The sequence below is a fragment of the Rhea americana genome, unplaced genomic scaffold, assembly GCF_003343005.1.
Source record: "Rhea americana isolate MKP2758 unplaced genomic scaffold, rheAme1 scaffold_9, whole genome shotgun sequence".
Lineage (NCBI taxonomy): Eukaryota > Metazoa > Chordata > Aves > Rheiformes > Rheidae > Rhea > Rhea americana.
The window spans coordinates 3,321,409-3,333,709 of NW_028187088.1; the positions used below are offsets into that span (position 1 = coordinate 3,321,409).

The window sequence follows — 12,301 nt, forward strand, 5'->3', positions numbered from 1 at the left end:
ACCTACTTCTGGGATAACATTAGATGTTGGAGGGCATCACAGATGAAAACTTATGTCTGCATCCACTCCTATGCCATTCACCCATGTACAGCTTGGTAGCAGCTGTATCCAAGCCACTTTTTTAGGTAGATGTATGTTTCTAACATCCTTCTGAATAAACAAGGAATTGCCACAGAAAAGCTCAGTATAGTGCACCATCTTTTCTCTACTACAATCATCAGATGTTTTCAGATGTCTTCAGGAGCGTGCATCATAACTCCCTGATTTCTCATAGTAGGACCCCTAAAGAAAATTACATCCATATTTCTCTTAGGTGTCAGTAAGACAATACTGAAAAATAACGATTAAAAATAGTCTACATTTTTGTATTGTAAGAAAATGTACATTTAACAAATGTAAATCTCTTCAAATATATACTAATATAGATGGATGTGTACACACACACACACACACACACACACACAAAGACATGTTAACTTCAAGACTTAATCAAATGATCTTCCTCTGGGAAACTACAGTCCACATCTCAGGTAGGAGATACTTTTACACTTGTTTAGGGCTAAATAGCAAATCCCTATTTATACAATTTATAAGTATTGTTTAAGGGAAGTGCTCACAATCTTGTGGAGCTTCAGGATATGTGTAACTAAAAAGAAGTTTAGTAAGCTAGTATATTCCATCTGCACGAGGATAACCAAAATATTTAATGTATACTCAGTAGCCAATTTTATCTCCAATAGCCAGTGTACACAGGGAGAAAAAGTGCTCGAATACCAATCCATGGTTGGATAATATGAACTTGGCTGCTACCAGTTCAAAGACAGAAAATACAATGAGCATTCAGAAATATTCTCTTAGACATGGGTATGTATAGTTTTCTGCATTATATTTTGCCATAGTAATTTATACTGTGCCAGATAAGGAAGGGCAAACTTTTTACTTTTAAATAAGCTATTATTTAAGATGGAATATCTGCTGTATATTACCTGAGACTATGTTATCAGACTGCTTGAGCAGAATTTGGAATAAAAAAGTGTTGGAGGGGGGATCTACATGTCTGCACTGCAAAGTAAATGGGATGAAGACTACAGATACTTRGCATTTTTTCTCCTGACTTCATAGGCTCTAAGAAAACACAGGCAGACTGATGATGTTCCTCCTGTTCATTCACTCTAGAAATCATTTCTAATTGAACAGGAAAACTATCAACTCACTGGGCAMATTTAAGCACTCTAGACCAGGTATTTTATATCTATTATTACTAGGTTAATGATAAGGTGGTGGAAGTCTCGGTTATGCTCCAGGCACTGTCAGAAAACTGGCTGGCTAAAAGTGATTCCTCTGTATTTGGCAGATACGCTCATTATGCATATTATTAGTATCCTGCTCATTTCAGTGAAACAAACATATTCATAACTATTTTATCCCCCCTAATACTTACAGAGATCACGCAGGTATGAAAGTATGATCTATGTTCTTTCCTACCTTGCACTTCATCAAAAAAACGACTACATTTCAAGCTGTTGTCTTTGCTTTGCAGGGAGCAAAGCTTTTGCTTTCATGGGTCTGAACTAGTTGAACTGTAAATGACAGCTCAGTTCATTCATCATTACTAAACATGCAAAAAACCCCAGCTTGATTTGCAGATCACAGGGTAGTACAGATGACAGAAGGCCACATTCTTATTCAGAGAGCCTTGAAATAACAGCATAACAAATAGAATAATCACTGCATGCAATAATACAGTTACAGAGGTCCTTATATTGTACAGATACATAGTGAATAATATTTACTGTCAGAAAAGAATTATCTCCACACTCACTAAAAGGAAGTGTTGGACAATCTACTATCACAAATTAGGCTTATATGCAAAGGGTTTAGAGATTTCCTTTGACACACATGAGAAGTTTCACATCATCAGAAGAGATTAGAGAAATCACAAGAGCAGGATCCATTATGAGCAAACCAATGCTACCTGGAAATCTTATTTTGCAAAATTTACAGAATCAAATTTTGGTTCTGGCTCCAATCAGAAAATGGAGAAGAGTACAAATGGTATCTTACCTACAGGATCTGAATTTTATTTTTTTTCCCCTCAGGCAGGATGAGAACAGAGGTAAATAGTTCTTTAAGCCAATTTACCCCCACCCAGGACTGAAGGGAGAACAAAGAGAGTGCAAAAAATATCTCTTTTCTTGTTTTCAAACAAAAAGTGAGTTTGTCGCTGAAAAAGTCCTGAATAAAGCTCACTGCAACAGAAGATAGCTTTAGTAAAAATAGGAAATAATCTTACCAGTAAAGCTGATGGGCTACTTGGATGCTCTGAAGAGAGCGATTCAGTAAGAGTTTCACCAGAGGGCTTTCGAGACTCCATTCAAACTTGAGCACCTTAACAGATAAATTAATAACAAGAATCACTTACATGATGGTTTTGCTGTCACTCCTTTACAACCAAATTAATCAGAAAGAACATTATCTTTATGTGACTAGTTTGAAAGAAATAATCCAACATACGGAAAATTTCCCTAAACATGCAATTAGCAAAGAAACTTCAGAACATAAACATTTGCCATCGTCTTTAAGAGCAGCAGGGATCATCAGAATTCTTTCCACGATAACATATATGCAAATATGCAATCCTCCATATTTTCCCTCCTTGAAAACTAAAAATACATTCAAAAAATATAAAAACATATATTGAATATAAAAATATATTCAATGTTTTACCCGATTACCTGGTTCAAAAAATAAATTCAATCTGAAAACTGATTTGTGAAACAGAGAAAGGCCCTATAAGCTTCCTATGGTGCTGCATGCTGTAAAGGTGTAAGAATTTCACTACTTCACAGTAATGGATTCCACAAATACATGTATATGCACAAATATATATGTATATATGTGCATATAAAAATATATGTGTGTGAATGTGTGTTTATCTATAAAACTACGAAAGAATCCGAGGAGCTCTGAAATGCAGAATCATAAGCAATGCACATATACTGTGTGACCGGTAAGGACATAATGCTTTGAAGGTGGCTGGCTCCTTCTTAACCACAAAACAGAACCTACTCAACCACAAAGCAATTGCTTTCAAAGCAGTTGGCACCATAACTTGTAAAACCTTCATTTCCAGTGAAAAGCAACGTACATCTCTAAAGAGACTATTCTACACCTAAATTGTCCGGTTACTATGCACTGATAATGATTTTTCCCTAAAACTGTGATATACTGTATAAAGCCTTCAAGAGAACCGATTCATTGCAACACCCTCTGCTGCTTTGACTGCAGTGAAACCCTGCCACCACCAGCCACTGCTCTGATGGTCATAGCAGCATTTCTTTTGTTTAGATGTATTTTTTTTTTCTTGGAAAAGGCCTTCTTGCAGTGTACAGAAAAATTCACTCAGCATGCCCAAAGAGAAGCACAGTCTCTAGAATAATCCACTGCTCAGCCCTGTTGTTAATTCAATCATTGCATAAGCTGATCAGTCTTTCTTATTTATTCCTCTTATAATGTATCAATCAAACTGAAAGAATCTGAAATGTTTAATGAAGTTATTGATCTGGACAGAAGACTTCCTTGGCTATCAATTTCTTCCTTACCTGAACCAGTTGTGGGAGGTAGTCTAACAATTCATCATTTGACAGATTTTCTATTTGTTGGACTGCTGTTCTGCGAATATCTTGATCTGGAAAACTAGAGCGAAACAATAGGTATTATTAAGACTTAACTGAGCCACTGCTGATGCACTGCAACTCTCCAGAGCTCTCACTGATACAAAATGTTAGAAAAACAAGTTTGCTCTCAAAATGGAATAGGAAAAAAATCAATTCATTTGCTTTACTGTAACAAGAGTCAAGAAACACCCAGCAGGTCTTAATCGGATTGACTGTTACAATGTCATACAAGAAAAAATAACCCACAATATTGATCTTCAGATACCTTTTTTAACTTGAGCCATAATATATTATAATTTCTTATATTTGTACGGAAATTTAAAGCATATTATGGGCCTTCTCTTGTTGTTCTTATTTAGCTCAAATGAGAAATTTCTGTGCCATGGAAACTTCCAACAATCACTTGAAGACTTCTTTTATTTTGAAGTCCAACACAAAAACTTGAAATTTCCCACAGAAACAGTTTGTTTCAGATAATATACTCTGATGTCAACTCTTCTGGTTCATATTATAACACAATAAAATATTTTTAAACAGAATTAAATTTGAAATGGAAAATATGTTCTCTTTTTAACTTTTCATTAAGCAAAATTTTGACACATTTGTGCAGAAAGGTTCCAAGTCAGTGAAATAGCCTTTTCTGATGTGAAAATGTTCAGMAAATAGCCAGGATAAATTCTGTTCTGAACAAATACTGGCTGAAACCAGAGTGTATGTGGGCTGACTACAGACTTCACCACAGAGCTCTAGAAGTAACAGCGATGAAAAGATTGTGTAGCAGCAATGATAAAACAGGGAAAAGAGGCTGGATAATGCAGGTGGTCAAAATATTTTCCTTTAAGAAACAAAAAGAATGCAATCTAAGTGTAACCTGCCTGATCAAAACTGACTTCTAATATAACTTATTCTGTCTTTTCAGAAGACAAAGTTTAGAGTGTTTCTCTACTTTTCAAAGTGGAAAATAATCTTTTAAGGATTTCTTTCGGAAAAAAAAAAAAAAAGAGGCAATAGAAAACTGATTTCCACTTTTGATGTGCTGCAGATGTGGCAYTAATAATGATACTTGCAGAACTTCACATACACAGAAATTAGCTAGATTGCTTCCCAGGTGGCYGCTTTGTTACTGTCCTGTTTTTACAAGGAAAGGCCAGCAGCAGAGGCATCCTTCTGGGTATATCTGTTATGTGGCATCATCCTGAACTACTTGCCAGTACTTGCAGCCTGTCCATCGCCATCCCAAGAGCTCTGTCTTTTCTGTCTTTTCCTGAAGCAAAGCAGCAACGCTCACGTGAACCTTTCTGYTGCCAGAGCCACAGAGCGGTGAGAGCTCTGCCACAGGGCAGAAGTGTCTTCTACCAGCACCAAAGCCAATTAGATGCTGTTCAAAAGAGCTGGTGGGCTGAGGGTAACTCTCTGCACCACTGAAAGCAGTGAACCCTGCCACTTCTGAACTGGTAGGGCTGCTGCGCTCTTTGGAAAAATCTCAGTCTCAGTCTCAGTCTCGCTGATTTAGCAGTGTAGGCATGCATGCAAGCTGAGGAGTAAAGGCTGCAGATTCTGCTGTCAGTTCAGCCTAGAGGAAATCCTTTGAAATCAGAACTGTCRTGTATGGCAGAAGGCATCACGGGCCCACCAGTATTACTGCTATCTGTGCTCTAAAGGCAGACTGCTCTGTTCCCAGCTCTCCAGCCAGCACGTTTTTCCAATAATATATCCGCTTGCAAACACAAGAGATAGCACCACTTTGGCAGCAATTACYGCTGATTGCTATCACGAGACAAGGAGAAGAACTTGTAAGTGTTCAGAAGTATAATGGCACACTTATGTTTAATAAAGTAAACCGAAGAAAAATAATATATACTCCCCAACACACGTATGCTTTGATCATCAAATTAACTGCAGGACACCTAATAAAAACACACACATTTAGAAAACAAATGATTGATATTTGCACCAACTTGAAAGGCCTGGCTTCTATGTCACAATTATCTGCACTTTCAAACTCCACTTTAGCAATACTGCTTGGTTCAGATTTTAATATTTTATCAGTTATAGCACATATTTGATGGTGCTTTTAATAAAGTCTATAATTGTTTGTCTAATGATGAGAGGGTCTTGATGGGGAGGGAGGGAYAGATTATTTTAGTCCCAAATTAGCTTATTTTGCAAAGGTTAATTTKTATTCTTTTTTAATTCTAGACAACCTATTAGGAATATGAAGTTGCCACTCTAATATTTACATGCCTATTGAGAACAAAACACATTTGAATGAAGACTGTATATTAAAAAAAAATTAATTCCGTGTATATCATCCTATCATCTAATTATGCTATTGCTCCAAAAGCTTGTACGCCAAGACTGTGCAGATAATATGAAAATTAGTCTTTCCCTTTCCCTTCTTGCCAAGTTCAACAGGTTACTGAAGAGTGAAATACGTTCTTTACAGGCACCAAGTCAAGCAGAAAAACGTTATTACTTAGCTACTGCTTGTCCTTACTAGCAGCCCACATTTGAATATAGCCAATATTATGATGAGAAAAACTGTATGTTTCCAGCTAAACACAGAATGTATAAAATTATTTTAATCATCTCAGCATTTCCAGATAATCTAACATTTGATTTCTTTCAAACTGATTTGCCAAAAGTCAAGACTAGGGCCATATCTAAGTTACCACAATTATTTCTATGAGATGTGATTAGAATAACGATGAGCTTCAGAGCATAGGCACTGTAGTGAAAAATCTAGAGGTCAGGTTTTTTTGGGAAACATGGCTCTTGTCACTCTGTTCCTGCATGAGATTTGGGGTAATTTATTGCTCTTGATTACTAAACTGTTTCCTTCGGCATGTAAATTTCAAGGTCGKCTTGAAGCGGAGTTGAACTGTTTTGAAAGACCTGACAATTTGTTAAGCCTCAAACGTAATACCCATCGCTCTCTTGAATTTCAATGTTGTTTAGGGCCACAGGAACAACAGAAAAATATCAAATGCTATCTATTTTTCCCCRTACATTTGTATTTAAGAATCTGAGCAAACATTCAGCACCCTCATAAAAATTAGTTGCAGTAATCCTTACAAATTCAAAGAGTATTTTTAGGTACTTTTGCTATTCATGCTTACATTCACAAGCTTTMTTTGCCACTAACTAAGCTTTAAAAGCCACTAACATGGTAAGGTCCAGAAGCTGGTCTGAATAAAGAACTCTATCCTTGATGCTGCTGGAAACYTTCTCTTCTTGCAGTCTTCTAATCAATTAGGACTAGAGGGGTTTTCCGGTGAATAATCTGGCAAACTTCTGAGTGCTGTGTCAAATCTGATTTCAGTAGTTCATAAATTATTCTTGATTAGAGGACACAATTAATTGATTTTTTGGCTCAGTGACKGAATGCAAGAAATTGCTCTAGGCCTAGGAGAAGTAGCTTCATAGCATGGAGATTAGGGGACAGCTGAGTTCCAGGGCTGGCTGTGATGAATATGTAATGATTTATACCTCCCGAAAATGCTGCAACCAGGCAGATAAGATCACTGTATTACAACGGAGCGAACAGCCCTGTGCTCCGGCTGCTCGCCCAAGAAACCTGAGCTCATCAGATCATTTTTGGCAAGGATTTGAAACAGCGACTACCACAGTCCCAACTAGTGCCTTATGACAGTGGCTTCTGAGGGRCAGGAGATTCAGCACCCTCTCTCCCTAGCTCTTTTATGATTGTCACCAAAACCCCTTTGTGAAGTTAGTGAGAAAAATAGCCTAAAACAAAACCAGCATAACACTGCTTATGTGGCTCTTTCTTTATATTTTTATATTTCTTTATGTATTTCTTTATGTTTTTACTACTTCAAATTATTTGGTAATTTTGACCAAGGTTTCCAATTGCTTTTAGATGTTCTTTTTTTTTTTTTTCCTTTTTTTCTTGACAAAGAAGCTATTTGTCAATAAATCCAAACGAAAAGAACCAGTCTGTTCCCCAGCCACCTGCCTGAACATGTTGGGACATATTGTAGCTTTCTTTTTCTAGTTATTTTGTTTGTCCTCCCTTCAGGTAACAACTGCTCTACAACATGGACTGTGACTTCTTGTAAGTTTGTTCCAGGCTTATACACTCAGAAACACTACTGAAGAAAAAGCAATATGTAAATGATGGTTTCTGTGTCTAGCCCTTAGCAACAACTCACACTAAGTAGGATTTCCAAATTTCCCCTTCAGAGGTTGTCTTGCAGCTTGGATTCTTCTTAAATTATGAAACTGATTTCCTTTGATATTTAACTTCAACACCTCTTTTGCTGTTTTATAATCACACTGTTTTACTCCTTCCTCCCTGCATAATACAGATAACTGACAGCCATCCATTTTATAATTTCCCTCTACGTAGTTAGRTGTGCTTTGAGACTTTACAACAACTTCTGAAAAAGTTGAATTTTGAGCTGAATGAACATAAACTACAGTTTGCTTTAGATGTAAGAATAACTTACAGCCTTTGATTCTTTTCATACAGATAGTCAGTAGGGAACTATTTGTCTAGCTATATTTTTCAGCTAAATCAGATCCAAACAGAAAAGTTAATGCTGCTGCGGTGTGCATTTCATTTTTAACAGTTATATTATCCTAATTTTATTACATAGTCTCAAATATCTGGAGGATATTTGACAGGTAAATGGAATAGTACAATTCACTACTTTTTCTAGCATCTGAGAGTCTCTGTGGAGAACATCACCTTTCATGTGCCATCCTTTCTGCTAGAGGCTTGTAACATGCCATACAGTTCTGCAACTCCCCTCACATTTTAAGTATGAACTTTAAATTCGGTTGCAGTCTTGCAAAAGGAAAGATCCCATGAAGCACATCACATTAGGTCTGTTGTAAACAACGAAGGCAGAGGTAGCAAACTGCTAGAATCAAGATAGCAATTCAAAACCCAAAGCCCTCTAACAAGTAAAGGATAGCATGCCACTAACCGCTGCAACTATGTCAGGAGAGAAAGTATACAATAACAGTTTAAAAGAATACAGAGTTAAGCTTTAGGCAACAGTTTAAGTATTTAAAAACCAATTAGACTGTAAGAGAGAACATATTTAAAGAATAACAGGTAGGGAACTTAGTTTTAGCATTTTTGTTATGGTAAACACCAGCAGGATTTTTTTTCCTTTTTGTTGTTGAAATTTTTTCATTCCTCTGAAAGCTTCTACACAAAACACTGTGAGTGTATGAAAACTACAAAATGGTAAGGACTGGAAGGAAGCATAGAAAGAGCAAATACCATTATTAAAAAGGACACCAGATTTTCATGGATCTGTAGAATTTACTCATGGAAAGCATACTTTAACTAATGTTCATATATAATRTCTAAAAGATCTTTTGACTACAATAAGTTTAAGATGTCATGGAGACCCTATGTGAAACAATACTCTATGTTAATAGGAATAATAGGAAGAAATGAACAAGAAAGGTTTAACTGTATGAAACCACTATGGTTTAGAAGGTTCTCCCAATCTTGGAGACAAACTTTGTTAACTGTTATGTTAAACCCAAAGAAAAGAAAGACCAAATATGGAAAACAGTTGCTTATCTATAATTTTCTGATTAGGTACAGAAAGCATGCCTTACCCTACCTAGCTCTCCCTTACTAGTTGTCCTGCTAATGTCCTTCATATTTTGCAAGGAAGCTACCAAAGGTTATAAGTAGTGAAAAGACTAGGGAATTAATCATAGTCTGCTACGTATTATTAAGAGCTGTCTATTCCTAACAAACTAGATTACATAATATAACATAAGTTATCACTAAATTTCATGTGCATTACTACAAAGCCATTTTAAAGCTTTATCGGTAGTCTTCTGTACAGCAAAGTATCAAATTAAGTTTACATTTTTGCTTTGTTCATATTCTATTTCTTTGYATAAGCCCATGTTTGCTTTCAATATTGATATACTACTACAGCCTTTAAAACTAAATAAGATACAAACAGGGAAGACATGTACTGGTAAGATAAGCTCTTGCTCTTGCTGTATCTTTTTGATAAATACTCTTTAGGGTATTCTGTTGTGAACTTGCAGGAAACAGTCTAAATTCTGTTTTATTAAACACATGACAACTTGATTCAACACTTAAAAAATGAATCTGGCTTTCAAAGGTGCAAGAACAAAATCTGGCCTCAAGGTATTGCGTTTGATTATAATTATCAGTTAGAAAGTGAGTTTCGTAATATACTGGTATATATATTCTAAACTCTGAAACTCAACAGACACCCCGCTACATAATGTAAAAAGCAACAGTAATATCATGAGAGTCAAAGGCTGAGGAATACTCTAATCAAAAGGGTAATTTCTCTGGCCAGGGAGGGGCAGGAAGAGTCTCATCTTTCCATACCCCAATGCCTCTGCCTGCTCTACGAAGGGGATTACGCAAGGCAGTACAAAATCCCTCTTATACCTGCATGTTCAACCTCAAGAACCTTTGATTCAGCAGATGGTTTTAGGGGGAATGCCCTGATCTGTGCAGTTGCCCTGACATAGCAAGAATTTAGCAGGATTTTTTTAAGAAAAACTGGTAAGTCTATCAGAGAGGTAATTTCTTTACCTCAGTTGATGACTGATAAAAGTTTTCCCTTCAGAGTTGCCCTATCCTCACATAATGCTGTAAAGTATGATAGTGTTTTTCTGACTGCTGATTTTGGATTCTAGCTCAGAATCAAGCCTTCCTAGCCATGATACCTGACTGCAAGAGTACTCTAGACATGCCAGAAAAAGAAGTCTAAAGCAAACATTCAGTAGGAGGCTCTATGGTGCTTTGAAGCCCTGCCATTTCCAATGAACTGAACATTGTTCTCAGGCTATCTGCTTTTTAGGATAATGAACATATTTTGCCTCAAATTTTAAATAATTTGAAAAACAAAACAACATGACAACAATTTGTAAGTACAGCTGTTCTATACATACAGAAAACATAGGCATGCTAGCACTACACCATATATGATGGCATTTATAACACTGTTTTTGGCTTATCTCCATCACTAAGAAAACCCTCTGAGTAAACAAGTGTCCTGGTATCATTTCCCTGGCTAGTGTACCATGCTAAGTAGATATAGTTAGAGAAGCTTTAACTCCACTAAAGCTTGGCTTTTTACCAAACCCAGTAAGTGACATCAATGGTAAAATGTACAGGGCAGCAACAAGCACTGCTGGGAAGGAGGGGCAGCTTTATAGCTTCTGCCTTAGGAAAAAATCTATTTTTCATGCAATAGCTTATAATCACCCTTCCCTGAAATTAGAGGCAAAACTAAGAGTGTAAAATCTTATTCTGCACTCCCTCTACACCTCCATCTGCACTGAGTAAAGAAATAGTCATTGGTTTTTAAATTGTTTTTTAAGCATTGGCTCCTACGGCTGTAAGAATTAATATACTTGATGCAAGTACTAGATGCAAGGTTGCTACTGAATTTATCTGTGAAATGTACCATGATTATGTTTCCAATTTATGAAAGTTCCTCTTTTCTACTGCATTAATGAGTATGTTACTATTTGGCTGCCTTGAGATGTGCCTGCAAAGTGGAAGAAGAGACAAGCAGAAGGAGAGACAGAAGGAGAGACATGCTTGAAGAACAAGAAATGTCTATTGAACTCCAAATTTAGATGTGTTGTGAACAGCTGATTTAAAAGCTTCAGCAAATCACAAAAAGAGTTCAAACCCATATGCAGGACATTGGGGCTCGATATGACGGGTCATGACAAAACTCCTTAAGCTCTGTGAGTGAGATGCTGACTTCTAACTTGACAGCACCTCCAATGATTTCTTTTTCTTTTTTTTTATCCTTATAAATGTGATAACAGATATACAGATTCTTCCTCTTTATTTTAAAGGAGGGATAATTTAGATTCCCTAGCCCMAAACTTACACAAGTAACTAGAAATTCTGAGTACCCTAGCATGTGTTATGACTAAGTAGATGCCCACAGGAATTCAGATCTCCTAAGACATTGCAAGATGAAGTTCCAGCAAAGRAGGCATCCAAAATCCTGGCAGGTTTGAAATTGCTGATCTTCATATATRAAGATTTCATATTCAAGTGACACAACATATAGCTGAACTGTGGATCTCYTCGCCACAGGATGTTCCATATGCTGAATGTTTGTGTGGAATCAAAAGTGATTTGAAAAATTAATCAAAGTAAAAAGAAAACATAAAAACATAAAAAACTTCTGTCTCAGGAATTCCCTGAGCTCCAGATTAATGGAAACTGGGAGAGCAGCAAAATGTCCTTATGTTTGCCCCATTCTCATTGTCTTCCCCAGGCATCTGGTCACTGCCAGAGACAGGATGCACTGACTGTCTGATTTAGTACAGCTGCTCCCATATTCCTGCATTATGTTAGCCATACACGTAGACAAGGAYCAGCCCTAATCCATTTTGCTTACCTATAGTGATGCTAATACAAGTACTAGCAAATAAATGTGGATAAAGAAAATTTCTTTTATACTCTGTCCATGTTTTAGATGAATGTGGATCTTTCAGCTGTATCTCAGTAATCACAAGAAATTAGAGCTGCTTTATTGATGATAGAAGTCAGGAAGTGAGCTGAAGAATTGTTAGAGCCAGGCATAATACACRCTAGAGTTGAGTTAACCTTCAAAAAC

The 12,301-nt window shown here is 36.6% G+C and overlaps 1 protein-coding gene across 4 annotated transcripts in view; it reads right to left on the reverse strand.

The window, feature by feature from the left end:
• PIK3C2G (phosphatidylinositol-4-phosphate 3-kinase catalytic subunit type 2 gamma) overlaps positions 1–12,301 on the reverse strand; it is a 220,371-nt gene that overhangs the window by 129,838 nt on the left and 78,232 nt on the right. For all 4 annotated transcript variants that reach the window (XM_085324048.1, XM_085324047.1, XM_085324049.1 and 1 more), the window contains exons 16-17: positions 3,603–3,696; positions 2,294–2,388 (exon numbers count right to left, since the gene is read on the reverse strand). In XM_085324048.1, the coding sequence (XP_085180174.1) occupies positions 2,294–2,388; positions 3,603–3,696 (189 nt within the window). The remainder of the gene's footprint in view (positions 1–2,293; positions 2,389–3,602; positions 3,697–12,301) is intronic.